Source organism: Condylostylus longicornis, unplaced genomic scaffold (assembly GCF_029603195.1).
Source record: "Condylostylus longicornis isolate FDR11 unplaced genomic scaffold, ASM2960319v2 ptg000030l, whole genome shotgun sequence".
Classification (NCBI taxonomy): Eukaryota; Metazoa; Arthropoda; class Insecta; order Diptera; family Dolichopodidae; genus Condylostylus; species Condylostylus longicornis.
The window spans coordinates 2,586,106-2,608,503 of record NW_026577999.1 but is presented as its reverse complement, the minus strand read 5'-3'; the positions used below and the strand labels follow the sequence as shown (position 1 = coordinate 2,608,503).

Here is a 22,398-nt window from a genome sequence, read left to right as displayed (position 1 = left end):
CTATAAAGAAAAGTAATCTCCGGTTGAACTTGCGAGCAGATGAAATTAATTATTTAATTAAGGATCTACTACCAAAATCTTGATCTTGACGTTACAAAAATATAGAAATATACAAACCAGAGTTTAGTCTAATTCGTAGTAGGCGAACCACTATAATTTTATATTAAATATTACAAAAAACAATTTTAATTGGATGCCATTAAAACTTTTCTAAAAAAAAGACTTTTTATTCATTTGAAATTGCTAATTTTCATTAAGACAGTTCCGCTTTAATGAACCTCATCGGTATTATGTTTCTATCAAATTATTTCCATTTTCACCATATTTTTTTTGAAATTCTACACTATTATATGAATTAACCACGGTCACTTTTAATTGAATAGGCCGGTAACATTTACTCATATATACTACATACTCTTATAATTGCAATTAATAAACAACATTTGATAAAGTCGAGTTCTCGCATATAACACGACTAGAAACCCTGTCTCTTCAAGAATTTTAAATTATAAAAGTAAAATATTTTTAAAATTTTAAAAATTCTTTCTCTAAAACGTCTTAAAGTCAGTCGGGTCAAATATAAAATTTTCTATTTGAGATTTCTTATTTTCTCATATTTTTGTTTTTCACTTTTCTTTTATTTTCTTTTTCTTTTCTTTTTTTGTTTTTGGCCCATTGTTTCTTTGATGACAATGAATCTATTTGAACATTATTTTCTTTTATTCTATGCGTTGTTATTACTTTTCTTTTTAGTTGTATTATGCCAGCAAAAATATAAGAAAAAAAAACAAAATCTCTCTTTCCATTTTCATGTCAAAACAAAATACATGTACCAAACCAGCCAACACGATACCACTATCAAAACCTACTCCGGTTTTCATTTCTTATATATTCGCATTTTCCCATTATCGTCATCATCATCGTCATCATATTATAGCATAATATTTATCTAAAGTTAAAAATATACATTATGTAAAGTTATATTGAAAAATAAATGGAATAAAAAAAAAGTGTCGGTAAAGAGCAATGTATATTGTATATATACATATATATATATATATACATACCTAGTTTACCAACAAATGCATATGTATATATATAAAATACACTTATATAATATGGGTTTTTTGCCTTAGTTTCCGGGGACAATGAAATGATTTTTAAATACAAGGACATAAAAGATTTCTTACATACTGGTGTGTATACAAAAAACAGAACATTTGTTTATTATTGCAAATATATTGAAGTTCCAAAATAAATACATTTTTATAGTGTATATATGTATGGGTATTGATCAAATGTACATTATAATATTGCGTTTCAAAACATCATTTTAATACAATATGCAATAAAATTGTGCTTTTCTAATAAAATCTAAAAAAAAAAACAAAAATGCAATAAAACTATTCATAGTAGTTAAGTATATACAATTTTCTATTAGCATTTCTTTCATTTCCGAAACAAAGTTGATGAAGAAAATAAAAACCAAAATAACAGAACGTGTGAGATGCTATTTAAGGAGAAAAAAACACGAATAATGCTTTGAGTTCCATATAACGGTATATATAATGTTCTAAAGTACTCTAAATTAGTTGGCAGTAGTTTTCGAACCAAACACGTTCAACCACATCTTTCGAAACAACCACATCTTGTATTCGGTAGAAGTATTGTAAGAGCGGAACCTAATTGTTGAATTTAAATACTGTTGATTTGAAAAATCCAAATTTGAGTTGCTACTGTTCGCGAACTTCGAAAACATACGACCCATCTGTTGTAAATCAATAATACAATTTCCCTCTGTCGGAATTAAATTTATAATTGTACACCTCATTTACTTATGTATTTGTTTCAGATGTTGTAGTTGTGTTCAATTTTGGTGACTTTTTCAGTAGTTTAAACACGTAAAGTTAATGAACATTGTTATTGTAGAGTGCTATCATCTTTGATTGTATAACCTCAATGGAAGTAAAAAAATGTTGCAGTATAGCCAATAAAGCTCTAAAAATTTAGTTATAAATAACAAATTCATATGGTTGTTGTATGATTTCTTCTAGTATCTATTAGCAACTATCCCTCGCAGTTTCTGCATGCATGAACGGGAGAATTTAATATAAAAAAATTTAATTTAAGTAAAAATTCAATTTTCAACTTTAAAGAAACTGTAATATACCCGCATTACTAAAAATTTAAAATTCACAATATTATTACATATATAACTTAGTTCGAAATTTCAAAAATTCATAATATTTTTTCGATTATATTTTAAGTTCATTTAAGAAAATTCAAAACAAAAAAAATAACTATTGTAAATGGTTTTGTTATCAAAAATAACACACAATTTTTTTTTTTTTTATGTTCCGAAATAGTAAAAATGTAAAGCGACTGTAATTTTTCAAGATATTTTATACATTCGAACAGATTTTTTCATATAAAAACTTTTTACAATCATTTTTAAATTGTATGTAAGTGTAGTGAATATTATCAGATCTCACTATACAGCTTTTATACTTATGGGAATCAAAGTATCATCCTCAAATTGTCTAACATTAACCATATTACAACCTACTTTGTTAAATTGTGTAAAATCTGTAAGCTAATAAATTTTTTATTGTACATTAAATTTCAATATAGCACAAAAAAAAAATATTCAAGGAAGGAGTTAACTAAAATGGGAATTTGATTTCCAAAAGAAAAAAAAAAGGCCTGAAAAAAACAAGATTCTATTATCAACTAAAAAAAGGAGAGCTTCGTAACGTTAACATAGCCAGACAATTGCTTTATAGATAAAATATTTCAGTACTACATACCACAAATCATATATTAAAAAAACAACTGATAAAGAACCGTCATAAAATCAACATTTATTACGAGACTGAAATCCGAAAAATCGAATATTCGAATCAGTCGCTTGTCAAATTAAGGATGCAGCCAGTTTTGGAACTTCAATTACACCCATTTACTACGAGTACTTACGAGAACAGATTTCATTTGCGGCAAACTTTGTTACGTTTTAATGTTTTCATAATCAATGGAACAATAAGTTTGGGAATTATACGTAATTGAGTTCTAACTTAGGCCTTAACAAAAAGCACATTTGATAAGTGCAAACTGTAATCTGTAAAGCTAGAACGCTTAAAAATGACAGTTGTGCTTAAAGTTCTAAAAGAAATTTTTTTGATTGCAAAAATATTATAAATTAAAAATAGAGCATAATAAAAAATGTTGAATATTGAAGAATTACTCAAATATGTTACAAAACTGCAAAAGTTAAATATTTAGTTTCTATGCAAATTTGTAAGTATTTATGAAAAGATATTTAAGATTTAATTTAGAACTTTCAATACATGCCTAAGTTATCGAAAATCCCCTTTATGACAATATGAAGGTTTTGTAAATTGACAATTTATTAATTAACAAACACAAATATTAACATTGGCTGCTATGAAATGATTCTTGTTTAAAAGTCACAACTGACACATAACTCTAATTTGGTCAAATGAACATAATCTTACTATTACTTTTTCAGATCTAGAATCTCACTATCTATCATTTTATAAAATCAACATACTAGAAATTACGTATGTCGTATAAATACCTTGCTGAGCAGCCATAATTTATGCTTTAAAATATATAAAATAAAAAATTTAACGCCTAAGTAACGTTCAAGGAAAAATTTATTATTCAATTACACACATATATAAAAGAAACAATTAAACAAAGTTCAGTTTTTCTCCCAGCTATATCCTTATTAAAACATTACACTGTCTATAATATTATAGTTAATTATCTTGATTAGCACATTCATTATACTATATGAAACAAAAAATATTAAAAAAAAAAACCAAAAAAGTTCGGTTATTGTTACATAAATACACAGTTTGTATACCTACTTAGATTAGAAACTCATTATTTCTTTCATATATGGTGGTGAACCACAAGTCATAGGTTTCAAACTTTAAAATTTCATATTTTTCATTGAAAAGTTTTATAGCTTTGGGCAATGTAAAAGAATAGTGATTTCTGTTCACTTACGTTACTTTATATTCTTTTTTAATTCAGTCATCTATTCATATATGTCATGGTAACGTAGAAAAACTTTAACCTTGTATATATATTTAACATATATATGTACATATACAATATATATATGAAGGGAGTGAAATATCGCACAAATAATCACAATTCTCTTTATTTAAAATATGAAAATATAATGAAATCATAAAAATTTCTCAATGTTTCAATATTTATATGTATACGTTCCTACATAAAAAACATAGTTTATGCTTAAAATGGTACATTAGAAGGCAAAGTAGAGGTAACATGTTAGAAAATTTTACAAAGTATTAATATATTTGTGTACATATTTTACATACTGTACACTTAAAAAATGTTAAAAAAGACGCAACTAACATAAAGTTTTATTTTATTATTTTACAAAAAATTGGCACTGAAAAACCAATTAAATGTCATTTTATATAGCGAGAAAACACAAAATTTCACACAAAAAAAATTACAACGAAAGAACCATTCTCAACACTTAAGTTAATGTTTTTGATAGCGTCGGTCCCATTTGATAAGATTTAACAAAAATTACACAATCACAGCAATGAAAATATTACATAATTATTTTAAACACGTAACATTTTTATAGTTTTACACTATAACAATGCTTATACATTGAGCAGTAAAAAGCGATTTGAGCAATTTTTGATGATTTAGAAATTAAAATAATAATGATTTCAAATTTTGATAACAGTGAATATGTGTAAATGAGTATATGTATGTATGTCTATTTTGTAGCGGAATTTGGCCTTTTCTTTAATTATCTTTTGTTTTTTTCTTTTTGTACTGTCACTATATGTATTCGACGCTATTACATTGCATTGATTTTCGTTCTTTGCGAAATAATCGAACAGCTTCGCGATTTTTGAAGATTTGTTCGGGACCTGGATTTTTTTTGCTCGAGGTGGTTTCTCTATGGAGTACTGACGTTTAGTAGTCAAACTTGTCTCCCTTGTATGCTTATTGCTTGTCCAATATACTTTTTTATTTGTATGCTTGTACAATTGTATGTGAATCTTTCTTCATTCGATCTATCCGTATTTTTGGAAATACGGTCAATCATTTCGCATTTCTGTTGATCTTAAATAAATTCCAGAAAAAAATAATTAAAAAAATTTTTTAAAAGCTATGTACATATGTATGTATTTATTCCATTACTTTTGCAATACACTCGCCAATGCTTAAATCTTCATAAATCTTTAATAGTTTAGAAAAAATATTCTTTGTTAAATAAATAAAAATATTTGTAACATTGTTGAACACCCATCCTACATTAATTTTTTTTTCAAATTTTAAATTAAAATTAGAAAACTTGTCTAATATATTCAAAATTATTGCTTTTATATTTCAAATAAGCATATATAGCTGCCTTTTATGTTAAAAACACTATAGAGAAAAATTTAACATGATTCAACTTGTATGATTAAAATGGGTTCGTAAACTGCCTGTTGTATCTTCAGCAAAGCGCATAAAAAAAGCAATTTATTTTAAAACTCTTAATTTTTATATATGAATATATGTATGTATGTATGTATGTATGTACATATGAAAATCAATATTAAAAGCGTACAATGTAATTTGATTCTGTTAAATTGTTTGGAAAACAATATACGGCACTGTAAAATGAAAATTTTAAAATATTTCGCCATTTTTAGCAATGAAAATTTTCATTAATTTCTGAAATAAATATTCAAACAACATTCACTCACTATGTATGCGTTATTAAAAATATTTTTCATTTATTTTGAAATTTAATTTTGATTTGAATTTATTATTTTTGCAATATTTACAATTTTTGTTTTTCACATTTTTATACATGTTTTCTGTAATTCACATAGATTTTAAATGTAAACCATAAAATGCTTGTTATAAAATTATATAGAACATCAGGAATATCAGAATGATTTGCAAAAAAATCTTCAATACGCAAAATAGATTATTTGATTTTTTGAAAATATAAGACTTACAACTCATCTCTACCACATAATAATGGTAAAGCACATCTTTACCACACAAACATAATAAAAGTATGACGAACATTTGATATAACATACCGTCTTCACATACAAAGCAATCATGCATCAAAACTTGAAATAAAAAAAAAATTCTATTAAGACTCAATCGTTTAAAAACTGTTTGTATACCTACTTTGCATTTTACCAAAGTGGAAATGTTAATCGTCTCGTTTAACAAATACGATTAAAATACTTTTAAATTTTATTTCCTTCCTATATCGAATGACATCTTTCACATACTGATATATTTTTTTAAAATCATAAAGCGACATAAGTTTACAAAACATAGAAAAGAAACACTTTCAAAGTATATAATATAATATTATTAGAATTCATAAATTGTATTTAACACTCTTTACATATATATAGTTTAATAAAAAGAATATTAACATTAATATAATTTTTAAGTTTATTAAAGTTCAAAAAAAAATTATTTTTATATTTTATGAAAGTGTAATACCGGTATTAATTTCATAAAAGAAAAATTTCTTTGTTAAAGAAAATATCCCGGAGCTGTTGATCTGCTAACTGAGCAAAAATTTCATTTTATATTTGCGTATAAATATATAACTTTGAATTATATAGTATATATATATATGTAACTGTTATATGCACATATTTAAAGTTTTATATTTATATGTTCTATAAAAAATGTTTCATTCAAAAGAAAATTTCTATTCTTATTTTAAGCTCTTATATTAAAATTAAGCATTAAAGTGTATAGGGTAGTTCAATATTTCATTCAAATAAATTATGTAAATTGTATTATAATTTGAAACATTGTAAAAAATTTTAACACTTTGTTTCATACTTGTATAACAGTATGAAAAATGTAAAATACAAACCTGTCAAATACGAAAATTATAGATATGGCAATGCTGCATTTGTATGTTATAAGATATTTAAAATTTAAATGTCAAAACTAGGTGGAATCAAATTGAAATATAGCCAAGTACGAGATGTTCACTCACTTTCTCACTAATTTTTTAGTAAAATTTAAAGTTTAATCTGATTTTAAAAACTTTAAGTGATGAACGCAATATTTTCTTATTATTCTTTTGTTCTTAAGAAGTATGTACATAGATTAATTGATGACACAAATGACTAAATGCCCTTGAATTATATTTGGATGGAGCAGGAAAAAATCCGTTGAAATAAAACATATGTATGTATGTAAGTAAATAAAAATTTTCTATAACAAAAAATTTATATTTGTACTCGTATGTAAAATTTATTGAATCCGTTTCATTGAAATAATGCTCACAACCTACTTTAAAAACTCGTTCAATGTACTTGCATAGTGACAATATGCAAATCATAAGACTGAATTGGTTAAATTTTAAAATAACCTAAAAATAAATTCTTTACATTCTTTTTATTGCAAAACACTGTACATATGGATATGCATGTGAAGAAAACTTATATATGTACATATGTACATATTGCATATGATATTAACGAATTGATGTACACACATTATATACATAATATAGTCATACTATATTTAGTTTATGTATTAGAATCTTTCATTTTCTGTTAAATTTTATAAGGACAAAATATTATACAATAAATAAAAATGAAAGTATAATTTTTTATTTTCTATGCATAAAAGGTTGAAATTGATATTACATATACCATACTTTGTGTTTTCCATTCTTTCATTTTTATATGTAAACGTAATTTTCTCGATCGGTTTCAATTTTTCAATTCAATTCTCACTATTTAATTTTTTCTTTCGCTACTACTGCAGATCAAGAAAATAATAGAGAACAATTTCTCAATATTAACTGTTCGCAACATAAAGTTCTAGTACTTGAAATAACCTAGATATTGATGCGAATTTATTTTCTATAAAATTAGAAACTAGCAAAATCTAATTCAGTAGATTATCTATGGGCAGAGAGTAGCAAAAAATTTTGAATCCAGAATGAAATATGATTAATAGGCCGCAACATAAAAAGTTGTTTTCTTTCATGTAGTACATTTGCAAGAGGTTTGTTTTGCTTACTTTTATAAATTAAAAAATTGTGGTCGTAATATAAAAATCGAAGGTAAATATTGACTGTTAGGTAAACGCAATGAAATTTTTTATTATTTTCTAAATAAGTATAATTTAAATATTTTTAGATTAAAACTAAACTATAAGATTCATTTCGAAAATATACCTAAATGCTATTGTATAGAAAGATGTACTGAAAGGTTCACTAAAAATTCATATTAAATTTAAATAATTCATGTAATTTTGAGCAGAACTCTTCAATCTTTTATGTTTATGAATTTAAATTTATTAATGTTCCTCTAAATTAATATATTGCTACTTATTTTTCCCCTATTTTAATATTCTTCAGAGATGACAATACGAAGAACGAAATTTTAACTTGTCAAAAACACTCTGTGACTCTCTTTATTTTAGCTGCATTTATTTTTTCTATTCATATTTTATTGCTGTACATGAGATTATCGTAAAATTCTATTTAATTTTGTTTTTGACTATTTTCAAATTCTACCATCTCCTTTAATACTATTCGAAACATAGACTAACATTTACAAAATATTTTCTACCTTAAATTGTATATTACCGAGAAAATATATAAAAAACAAAAAAACTTGAAGCATCAAAGACAAAAACTTGAGGATAACATCAAAAATATGGAGAAAAAAGAAATGCATAAATTAGGGATGATAAAATACAATACAAGAAGGTGACATAGAGTCTCAATATTCTTTTATAATATATCATTTCAACACAAGAATACTTTGTCTACACAAACATCCGAATATTTATAATATGTATATAATGTGTATATGGGAAAGGATAATAATCTCTTTTTTTTATTTTCGTCTTTTTTTTTACTATGGCAATCAAACTGGCTTATTTCCTTGATTATAAAAAATATTTTTGCATATAATTTTTTTTTCGTTCTTTGTCTTAAAATTAGTTTATCCGACCCTAATGAATCATCTATATATCTACTCAATTTTTTTTCTATTTTTCTTCATCTAAGGTATACATTTAAAATTTCTAAGAAATTAGGTTCATTTTATATAAAAAAGAAAAAGTTTACAAGGTTTTCAGGATCAATTTCATGTTTTATAAAATCATTATTGTTATCCTTTGGCAAAAATATTTTCCTATGCTCTCATATCTATTGTAATTTAATAAAAATATGAATTTGCAATAAACTATGGAACATATTTTATGCATGATTATATTTTCATATATACATATAGACATGCAATATGTATAATTCCTGTATCGTTTAATAAATTTCAAATTTTTAGATTAAAAATAAGAAATTGACCAAGAATAATTATAAAATTCTTAAGCTTATTGCCCTATTGTGTACAATTTTATTGTGATATTTGTAAAAATATTAGGTTTATGTAACAAAATTTTTCTATAAACACTAAAATACACATCAAATTTCTGAATATATTAACTAAGCAATTATATCAACACGATATATATGAAATTAACCTAAATTCGAGTATACATTTACGAAAAGATTAAAATAATTTTAATAAAATCCTCGAACATCCTTAAGAGATACATGCCAATTGATAAATCGAAGTTCAAAATCCCGTTCCAAAATTTTGGATATTAAAATTTTATAAATTTATTTTTATTTTTATTTTAGCATTAGGATGAAATTCACAATATTTCAAACTAAAATATAAAAGGATAAAAATTTGAATTCTTCTTTAGATATCTTATTATTATATAAAGCCCTGAGGGTTCACAAAAATATTGAATTTATAAATTTATTAAAAATATATTAGAATTCCGTGAAAAAATATCATATTTGAATTTAACACCATGAAAATTTTATATAAAATTAAATTTTTGAGGCGTTTTTGAGTTTATATTTAATAAAAAAATGTTCCTTGCAAAAATATTTTTAAATTATATAGGTTGTTATATATGTATATAACACTTAAGTAAAAATTATAATACAAAAATAGAAATAATTTTATATATAGAAATTAAGATCCAGATGATCCTAAGTTATTCTTGTTAAATACAAAAATTCTGTTCTAATTTTAAAAAAATAATAAAATCATCGTTGTGACGTCATGGCTTTAAGACAGGATTAAAAATTTTCATAATGGAACCTTGAAAAAATTAAACCAAAATAGACCTTCTACAATAAAGTTTCGTATAATGATTTTATAACTCTCTTCAAACAAAAATTTGGTTCTCACATGTGCAATAACTTTTTTATCTCCACAAATGTAAAAATTTTTAGCCACTTCGTGATTTCACTTTATTCATATTAATTATAGAGTAAGATATTGTAAAAAATGTTAAATCAAGCCTTCATTCAAAGTTTGGTTTCTGAATCCTGAAAGTTCTGAATAATTTATTGAACCAGAACTGAAAATTTATATAGTCATGAAAGTCGGTTTAATCAAAACTGCCCAATACATACCGACAGGCTACCTACCATCTTGCCAAAAGTAATAATTTATTTCTAAAACTGGGTTGCCAATGACATTGCCAGAAACAAAATTTGGCGGAATCACAATTTTTCCCTTATTATATTCAATACCGTCGATAAATCATCCAAATTTCAAAAAATACGTTTCTCGCTAGAAATACTAATGACATACTCTATTATTATAAACATTTATTACACGATTTATTTGAATTTTGTTTTAGTAATTAAAATTTCCACAAAAAAAGCAACCCAATTTTTTAACCTCATTTTTTGGTTTGTTTTTTATTGGGAACTGTTTCATTTATTCTTATAATAAAACTAGCTATGTACATACATTTGTATATGTAATTAAAAATTCACTCGTCGCAACATGTTACAACGTCATCAAAACAACGTGGTAATTATTAACTTTAATAATTTTAAGATTTTTATAAAATAATTAATGCAAATATTTAATTAACCTATTTTTAATTCGCATGTGAATTTTATGCATAACAAGCATTTTCTTTCTAAGTCTCTGTATATAATTATTTCCTTAAGGATTTTTTTAGTAAAAATTTTATGGGCATTAAATGAAGAAAGTGAAATTAAATGCATTCACATATTATGTATGTACTGATTTATAAACGTACATAACTTTTTCTTGAATTTACGTGACATTCTATAAAACAATATTGTTATACGAGCAGGCTTCTTTTCAAGCGTATACTACAGACATATGAGGCTGTCGTTGAATTATTTTTAAGGTAAGTTCCGTTTAATATCTCATTTGAATTCTTGAAATTTCAATTATACATTCTTAAATAGACATAATGTGAGTTTAAATTTGTATGACATGCAACCAATATTTCTTGAACAATTCAAATGTCAAATCTCAATTTAATGTTAAAATTTCTCGCTATGCAACACGAAAAATAATATTATTTTCAAAATTTATTACAAAACAAAAAATTTAATAAATTCTTACTTTTGTTTACAGAATAACAATGCATAGTTTGCCAAATTGAAATCAAATATAAAATATTTTTGGAATGTCAAAAAACATTTAAAATAAAAATAAAACAAAAAAAAATTCAACTTTCAAAATGGTTAAATTTAAAAGAAAATTAAAATTTATTTGGCATCATTTTGAATTTTTATCAACTTTTTCATTATTAATAATAATATGTTTGTTACCAGTTCCTTTAATAAATGGCGGTGAAGATGATAGTTTATTATTAATAAATAAAAAATCAAAATCATTATTATCTGGATGTCAATGCCAATATGATAATATACAAAATTTAATAATAAAAAGTCCTATTATAATTAAAGCACTCGGAGCTAAAATATTCAATGATAAATTTTTTAATGATTATGAAACAAATGTTATTAAAAAACAACAACAGCAACAACAAATTAATAGTGAATTAAATCAAATGAAATTTTATAATTTTAATAAAAAAAAAGATACATTAATCAGATTTATTAATAAAAATAATAACAATAATAATAATAAAAATAATAATATATATTTAAAATGTGCAAATAAAAATAATTTAAATGTTATGACATTAACACCAGAAACAATATATAAAGGTGCATCAATATTAAAAATTGATTCGCAAGGTGATAAAATATCAAAATTTAATGCAGATGATTCAATCCGAAACAAAAGGTAAATAAATTTAATTAAATCAAAAATAATTTTCAATATTAATTATTTATAATAAAAATGATTTTTAAAATTAAATTTTAATTTCTTTAGAAAATATTGCCTTGGCTTCTTTCGAAACTACTTTATTGAATAACCGAAACTAAAAATTCTAATTAATCATAATTTAAAAATATTTTAAAGTTGTATGGCAGCTACCAGAAAGAGTCAAGAAATTTTAACGAATCTTATCAATCACATCGGCCCTACTAACAAATTTGCTTGTGTGAAATTTCAATACCATAGCTTTTATAGTTTTTGAGATATAGTCAAATAAATTTTGAAGTTGTATGGCAGCTACTCGAACCGGTACTCCGATCATGCCCAATTTAAATAGGGTTTTGGCACTTATTACAACAAATCATTTGTGAAAATTTGGTGAACTTAGCTCAATTAGTTTTTGGGTTATCGTTGGAACGAACGGACGGAGAAACAAAGCTAAATCAACTCAGAATTTGACGCTGATCAAAAACATACACTTGAGCCTCTATCTAAGACCATTATTTCTTAGCGTTACAAACGGTAAGGCAAATTTAGTACACTCTTCGAACATACATTCGTACGGGTAAAATTGCAAAATAAAACGCTAAAACGGGCGGAGGGTGAAGTGCGCTTTCTTAAAACCGTTGAACAAATTGAATAGGACGTTGAACAAATCAGAACCGTGCCTGCATATAAGAACATATTATGTATTTCTTTGAAAATAAGTAATATGCATAATATGTACATATGTATGTATGTAATTCTGGAATAATGCCAAAAATTCAAATGTATAAATTCAAATTCACTACTCTCTACTTGATACAATACTAAACTTGAAATAATTTAATGCTCGCTCTTAATACAAAATTCCAGTGAAACTAAAAAACAAATGTAAAAAAAAACACAAGTTATTAACGTGTCAAATTTTTTTACAAAAAAAAACAAAAAACCGTATATTTCTCAAAATATTTTATATTCAAAGTCATTTACTTTACAAAAAAAAAAGCAAAGAGACAAAAGCAAATAGAACAAGATGTCGTTAAATTTATCACATTCTCAGAACATTTGGTACCTTTATTTTTTCTAACAATTTTTTTTTGTAAGACTTTTACTGAATATTAATCATAAACCAAATATATAAATTATATTTGTAAGGATGTGCATATGCATAACAAATAAGGAAAACTCACTTTACATTTTTAATCCTTACAGAATTATTTTTTTACGAAAACAGTAAATAAAATTTTTTAACTCCACAGTAGGTACGAAATATTTGTTAATAATGTTCGTATATACTAATACTTCCTTACGAATGTATAATATACCCACACATACTTGCTAAACATATTAATAAGTTTTATTTTATTAAAGTATTCATCAAATCTTAAATATACCTAGCATGCTATTAAAAATTATTCGCATGAAAATTAAGGCATTTTTCTTCTTATTTTTGTTTTTTAGATTATTTTTTAATCGGTGTAGGTTAATTCTTAAAATTTAATTATATGTATATATATATAATCTGACATAATATTAATAATATTATTTAAAAAATGTGTCTGTTTTTGACAGAAAATTTTTATTGCAACTTACTTACTTTTGCATTATGAATTTCAAGAGTAACGTAATGTAAAAACAAATTTGAATCACGCTAGTTGGTTGTAAAGTAGGACAATTCCAATGAGAAACTGTTTAAATTGAAATTCGATTTCGAAAAAGGTGATTCGAGATAACTGATTGATTTCAATGGCTTTTTCGTCCAAGTTAACGTACGATATTACGATTCGATATTTGATATTACGGCGGAAACAAATCAATTTTACAAGTGTGTTTACAGAATTTAAAAATTGTTTTCAGATTTCAAACAATAAATGGTCAAAAACTGGAACTCATCACACTACAAGAATATGAGAAGGGGGCTTAAAAGTAAGGAGCTAAAAATTTTCTGTCTTGCAAAGCTGTATTTTATTGTATATGAAATTCCAGCTTTTTATCGTAAAAAAATGCAATTATTTTCTGAATAGACGCACAACCAAATAAAGTTAAAATTGATACGCAATTTTTTTTTTAATTTTTTTTTGTAAACATACTAAATCACGTTATCCTTCAGAATTGTGATTTAGGCTATTTAATAATTTATGAATTATTTCTGTGATTTTTTCAACGATTATTCTTGGTAACAATTTTTAATAATAAACAATTTTATTATGTAAAATAAAAATATGCTGTCACATACCCAAAGTAACTAACGATCGCTCTTTTAATAAAGTTGTTGAAAAGGTTATATTAAATATACTATAAAAGAAAAATTGTGTTATTGTATTACAATTAATTCTTGTTCGTTCTTTCAAATGAACAGGTTTGTCTTTATATACTTGAAATACGATAATCTAGATTAGTAGTGCGATAGCAGTTCGGAGTTATTTTCGTTAGTGTACTTATATTAGTTATTATTCGGAGTCATGAGATTTATTCATGGGACATATTGGGAGTTATTCCGATATATTCTTTGTGGAATATTTTAGAGAATTAATGTATATACTTATATTGTTATATTCTCAATATTCTTAGTAGAATTTCTTATAAAATTTTATTTCTATTACATTGCCTATTTTATGTATTGAGAACTCAATTAATATTTCGATAATAAGATTACTCCAATATAATTATTTGATTATTCAGACATTGTTTGATTTGCAGTTCGAAATTTTATTTCATCATCAAATCTTTTTGAATTTGCTGCAAATTATGGAATCTTTCGGATTAGAACAATTTTACCAAAATGTTTTCCCGTGTTTTACAAAAATTTTTTCATTAAGAGCATAATAATTTTAAATCTATTCCTTATTACTAATACAAAATTTTGTTGCCCTATTTCTAAGTATAGAATATAATAAAAATAATTCAGCATTTTGAACTTTGCATTTCAATTATAACTTTTCAAAAAAAAAAAAAAGTAGGTACTTTTACTTTTCAAGTACTTATTCTAAAGATACTTTTATACAATCTATAGAAAATCTTGGGAAATAATTTCCGTAAATTAATATTAATTATATTTAATGAATTTATTTGAAAGAAAAAATCAAAAAAAAAGGAGAAGAAAAACAAAAAAAAAATGTAACAAGTTCTCATTAAAAATTGTATCTTTTCAATCCTGTGTACTCAAAACTTTTCACTTGCCTTTAATAATATTTTTTGTTTTAAATTTTTTTTTATTCCTGCTCTTTCTCTTTCTTTGAAAGGATCTCTAACCTATGCATGCAATCGACATATGTATATTCCTTATGGCGCAGCACATCACACAATATTTTTCATTTTTTTTTAATAAAATTCTAAATTTCTATTAACACATATTTTTTAATATATCCGCTCAAACTGCGTATACATTATACATTTACATATACAAATGTAGATATTATGTACGTCATTCAATGTGCCATATTATTATTATTATTATTTACTACAAGCAGCTATATTGTATGAACGTATAACGGTACATAAATAAATAATAATATCTACTTAAAACATAAACTTCTACAACAGATTCTTGTTCCTTTTATTTTTTTATAAAATATTTTTATAACTTCTTACAATAATTTTTACTGTTTTTTTATATTTCAATAAGACCTTGTTTTCTGTCTCATATCTCATACGGCAGCCTTATATTGAGATAAATTAAAAAATAAGTTATTTGCTTTAAAACAAATGAAGACGCACATTTAAATAAAAAATAGGTTATTGTTGAAAGTGAAGTAAACGAGAGAAATGCTATGTTAAGTCAAACAAAGGATAGACATCAATCCTAGAATGTTAATAAAGGTATTTCGCAATGATAGAATGTTAACCTTATGTTATTAAACTTTTTGCTGCACTGAAATGCTTAAAATTTTTAAAGTAAAATTGCCAAAACTGAGAAGGTCCCGTTCGAACTATACGAGACTTCTGACGGCCAGAGAACGGCACTCACACAGAATATGCATGCCCTTCTCCTCACTATTCAGGCAGGACAATGTCCGCTAAAGAAGTTAATAATAGCACAAACCCGGTTTCGATCCATTCCGATCAAGAATATTTGATATCCCCTTTAGCAAAAGATCAAGTCCACAAAAGAGGACGGGTCGAACGAAAATGATTCCAAATTCCCCACTCACACTCACGATCTCTTTGCCCTTTTACACACTGTGCTCTGGCATCTAAGTGAATGTTATTCTGTTTGTCAATGCCAGCTCCACTAAAATGGATAGACAGCTCTAAACCAGCTTAGATGTAACTTGAGCGCTGATAACGCTGCCATACTGCCGGAGACCACATAGATGGTTCGATTCTTATATCTCCTTTCTAAAGTCATTCTCAAGCAGATAATGCAGAATTTGAATAAAATTGCTCAACTTTATAGTTTCTATGACAAAATTTTTTTAATTTAGTGTGATAGCTTTGTTGAAGACTACTTTCACGAATTTATCCTAAAATTTTGAAAGCAAGCATACTTCTCTCCCACCGACTACACCATATTTACTTGGGATATCATAATAGAAAGACAATTTCTATATTTTCTGTATTGAGCTTATTTTACTTCTATCCTCTTATATTCTTTATAATGCATATGCATCACAAAGTTAATTTTCGTTGAAAAGAAAAATCAAGATTTTAAAGTACTCTGATAATCGCACTCATTCAACTATACATCATTATTAGTACCCAGACGACCTACTTAACTTCTCAGACTGTCTCCTTCTCTTGGTTATAGAAGTTTATAATTTTTTCTTAAAATGTTTTCTATCATTTTTATATAATGTAATAGAGTGTAATTTAAACCGCTTCCACTTAAATCTCTTCCATGTCAAGTTAAAAATAAAAAATTAATTGATATGTTTGAATCATCTAAAATTCATGTGATCCAAATGTTTCCAATTTGTATTTTAATATATTTTTAATATTATATAGAATACCAGTTTTAACAACTGATACTTTCTTCAAAAATTTCACAAAAAATTAAAACTGATCCATTGTTAAAATTCAATAATTCTTAATTTTTTAGCATAACTATGTCATCTTATGAAATTGTGTAATGTAATATAAAACGGGATCAATAAACAAAAATCATTATTATAAATTTTGAATGTGAACTCTGTGTAAATTTTATATAATTCTGAAAACAATAAATTACCGAAAATATTACTAACACTTTTATATAATCATTCAACCAGATCATATAATAACTTCTGACCTTTAAAAATGTTGAAATAAAATAAATATATACGTATATACAATGAATACGGGTAAGGATACACCAAAAAAAATTTGATATGAAAAGAAGCCTAAAAATATAATAATAAAAAAAAAAGTCTGAATTAATGCGTATTGTGCCATTCAATGGAAAAAAAAATTGTTCCATTTAACTGATTCAGAACCATTTGTGCTAATACATACATATATAAAATTTAATAATGAGAAAGAAAGGATATTTTTTTCAATGACATTGAAAACACTTAAAAGGATTTACATGACTACACGTGTCATGAAATATTACAAAAATAATTGAGATTTCATGAAGTCCGTCATATTAATTAATTCGTTGAATAACTTAAAAAGAAGTTGTAAAACTTCTTTAAAATAATTTTAAATTTTAAATTCGCTATAAACACAAGCAAACATATTATTTATAGTCGCATTTTCTAATAAGTATAACAACTCTATAGAGTAAACATATAAAAACTCAAAAATAGATCTAAAAGTAATATAGTTTGTTATTTAAATTTCTCACATTTCTTCCCTCTGGTGATTCCATTCCAGCGTTTGGTATGATACTGATGTTACTGTTAAGATGCGACCAACCCTGTTCTATTTTCTTCTTTACTGAATTCCTATTTGATCTTGTCTCTTTATTACCCATCTTGCCACCAATCATTGTTCGCTTCCGTAAAGCAGCACTGATTTAACGCGTGTTGAATATTTTTATTTTCGTGCCGCGTGCTTTATGGATTGGCTTCCAGGTTGCCCATAATCTAATCTGCTTAATTATTGTTGTACCCAAGTATTCGAATTCCAATACCCCTTTAATGAAGGTACGTGATATAATGATCTTGGCTATATTTATTTTCAGACCAATTCTTTTTGTTTTGTCTGCTTACTTATTTATAATGAATTGCATATCTTTACAAGGATGAAAAGGGGCACTCGCGTCTGACTGTTACTGTCATCTTGGTGGAGAAACTAATTTTGTTATAAGACGACATCATCATATTCCAGGTTTTGTAATTAACTTATATCTGCGTACAGATTATATTAAGCAGTGATGACACCTTCCTCATAGATTTGTTTAATATAATGATGAGCAACAAGGATGAAAGGGGGCATTCCCGTCTAACTCCTACTGTTGTCTTGATGGAGGAACTAAGTTTGCAATTATGTAAGACTGCAGCTTCAGCAACATTATAAAGCGCATTTATAATTTGTTTTAGTTTGGTGGAAATTCTATTTTTCTTGAGCGGAGTGAGGACCAGATCGCGCCTCACTTGATTGTGCCGAAAGCTGCATACGGTGTCTCTCTTACAATGTTAACTATATAATAAAACTTTAATTATAGTGATATTAGTTGAATGGAGTGGTATATTATATTTGTGACGAAGTACTTTAATATTTTAATTTTATGTAAGATATTTTGATTAAGTCCTTTAATATTTTCTTTAACAATTTAATGACAAATAATTATAATGACAGAATCTTCAATGACTTTAAAATTATTATACTGTGAATTTTTAATTTTTTTTTTTTGTTTTTTGTCCGTTTATTTCACCGTATAGCCTTTGATCATTATAAAATAAAATGCTAATAATATCTACATATACATAAATATATATGAGTATATTTTAATAAATATTTTATTTTTGTATATCTTTAGTTATAACCTACTCTAAAATGTAGATTTTCATCAAATTTATTGACAAATTACAAAAAATATTTACTACTATGTCATTATTTTTATTTGAAACAAATTCTTGTATTTTATATTATTGCTTCAATAATGTTGCAGAAAATTAATACGCTAGCAATAAAAAAAAAAAACAAAAATTCTACAACTTTTTTATTGCTTAATAAAAGCAAGTACATAAGTACTTATATACAGATGTACAATGTACTATGAGCTTGTATATAAAAAGTTACTAATACAGTATTAAAGCCTCTTAATATTATAAGAACAACATGCTATACTTTTAAATTTTATACTTTTAAAATCTTTATACAAGAAGAAAGATTATTTTTGAGCAAATTTTTGTAATAAAATATTTTTATTTAATTCAAAATTTTTTTCTTTTTTTAAGAAATGTGAGAAAAAGCACATATGTTGAAAATTTTTGAGTTTCCGCTAAAATTCGAAAACAGAATTAATTTAACTTTTGATTTATTAATTTTCTAAGATTTTTTTTTGTTTTTATAATTTCTAAATAAAATCAATATTTAATTTATTATGTGAAATTTAATTTATAAATATGAATTAAAAAAATCAATTAAAATGGAAAATATTTCCAAGAAATTGTTTTTAATTCAATTCTTGTTAAAAATTTATGTATGTATGTATGTTTAAATGATTTTTAAAATTTCATTTTCAATTTCAATTGTATTAATATTGTAGAATTATATTGCACAGCAGATATTTATGTAGGTACATGTTCAGCTTTCTATCTTAAAGGGTGTAAAAGTTTTATAAACAAGTCGCATGAATGGAACACATTCTATCTTTCTGAAAAACATTCTGACTTTCCATTCGTGTGTCTTCTGAAACTAATAATGGCATTACCTTTATAATTTTTTGGAATTAAAAACATATCAATAATGTTGTTGCTCTTAAATAAATTTATTACAGTAAAACATATCAAAGTCAGATCCTGTGAGAGGCGGAAACCGGTTGCAGACGAAAAAACATCAGGTTGAAGTTCCTGCGAAAATACTGTAACGGTCTGAAAATTTAAAAACTTTCGGTTTTAGTTAGCTCTTGCAGAGAGAGGGTAGTGGAAGAAAACGGCTTAACACTTTGTCACGTCACTGCCTATATTGAAACCTTTGTTTTACAAGCTTTGGCCAAAATCGTACGTGAAAAAAGAAATTTTGAATATTTATATTTCATAAACCAATTAAGTTACTAATGTCAACAAATGACCAAATTAAGGGTTCGGAAGTCACCTTTCGTGCTTCTGCATAGAAAATTATAATATTATTTAGACGATTTCGAAAGTATAATGGTTTTTTTTTAAAAACCTAATATTTAATTTATGAAATAAAAGTCAATTTTTATAAAGAAGACCTTCTAAACAACGTTACTTTTAAATTTTGTTGTCATCCTGAAAGTATGCAATTATGACATTGTGAGAATAATATAAATTCATTGAATATCGTACATGAAAAAACAGAAGTGTTTTCAATTGTTTAAGGTAATTGCTTTTCTTGTTTTGATGTCGCTTTAAGATATGATATAGACTTGTAATCAAAGAGAAGAAATTTTGAAACCCTTACAGTGCGTAACTTAGTTATGACATTATATACAAAATTAATAAATATTTGAAAGTCCTTTCCAATTATTTAATAAAAAAATAATAATCGAAAAAAAATAACAAATGTAAGCTAAAAACCGTCTACAAGACCGATTCTATTTTTACTCCTTGCACACTCGTATGATTTAATATTTATTTATTTTTTATTCTCATTTTATACAATTGTATATATATATATATATGTATATAAAGTCGTTAAGTTAATTTTTTCTTCCTTTCATTCTCTTCATTTTTCCTTTTTTTTTTATTTCATTTCTTAAAGATCTTTTTATTAGGGAAAAAAAAAATTGTTTTTATTTTATCAAAGCAAAATAAAATCATCATCATATACGACATCTATGGTGAAAATATAGAAAACAAAAATTAAATTCAGAGGAAAATATATAAAAAAATAAATATAAAGCATAGAAAACAAATGCAGGATAATATGTCCTTAGTTCAATGATAAAAGCATATGTGGAATTAAAAAAAAAGCAAACGCGTAAACAACAACTTCATGATATTTTTATCGACGAAGACATTTTTAGGATACCTTAGAGAAATGAGTGAAAAAAAAATATTATAATTTTATTATTATTTCGATTCTTTTTTTTTATATACCCTCATTTTTACCTACTACTCGTACTATAAAATGATTCAATTGGAAAAAATATAAATATAAAATGCATATTTATTGAATTTTTTATATACCGATACATGTACTTCTACCTTATATCTAATTTTAGGAATATTCAATAGTGTATATATGAAAAATAAACATATTATGTGCCTTTTGAATTTTATTAAGTTTTAGTCTCTACTGTAATAGGGCGATCGATCACCTTCAACTTAATTAAATTTCAAGAAGACACAAACTCTTTGCGTCTACATCTGAAAATAATTACATATTAGTAGGCTAAATTTGAAATAATATAACAATAACAAATAATAAATTAGATTATGTTGAATATTTTGAAAAATTATATATATACACATACATTTATGAAAATTTAATAATAATACCAGATCAATATCAAAATTTTTGTATTCAGACATACTTAATTATAAGTATTTAATTTTGTAATTATCTTGAGATATTATAAACGTAATGTTGTAAATAATGCCACAAAAATAAAATTTTTAATGCACTCTTACAAACTTTATTCGCAGTGTGTTTCGGTTTGATATAAAAGTATTTGAAAATATTAAAAGTCGTTAAAATTATTTGCATCTCGAAACAGGAACACTATACAAAAATAGTAAAAGAATACCTTATTTTAAAAATTCCCTCATTAAAATATAGAGAATGCCGACATACTACAAAATAGTTCAAATTCCTGCCTCAATTCTTATGAAATTCTTATCTCTTTTTATTTAAATTCATTAAGCTGAGCAACAAGCCAACCAGAACAACATGTGTGATTTGTACCGAATAATTAACCAAGTTCCAGGGCTAAAAGAAAACGAATATCTAAAGGTTCTCCTAACATTAGTGAATCATAAAGAAGATAAAAAAAAATAGGACCGCAGATATTGATTGCTTAAAAGAGGAGTCACTTCAAGTGGATATACCAACCACGACGAAGATATTATAACCTCGAGTATCACTAACGGGGAATGAAAAAAATGTTGAGCAATCATGGAAAAGAACTTTTTATCAGGCTACCAATGAAGGGCCA

General features: G+C 25.0%; 1 protein-coding gene across 1 annotated transcript in view; it reads left to right on the top strand.

Moving 5' to 3' along the window:
* LOC129607932 (putative uncharacterized protein DDB_G0282499) overlaps positions 1–22,398 on the top strand; it is a 102,595-nt gene that overhangs the window by 24,120 nt on the left and 56,077 nt on the right. The window contains exon 2 of the mRNA XM_055519195.1: positions 11,496–12,173. Coding sequence (XP_055375170.1) covers positions 11,602–12,173 — 572 coding nt within the window. The 5' untranslated portion in view covers positions 11,496–11,601. The remainder of the gene's footprint in view (positions 1–11,495; positions 12,174–22,398) is intronic.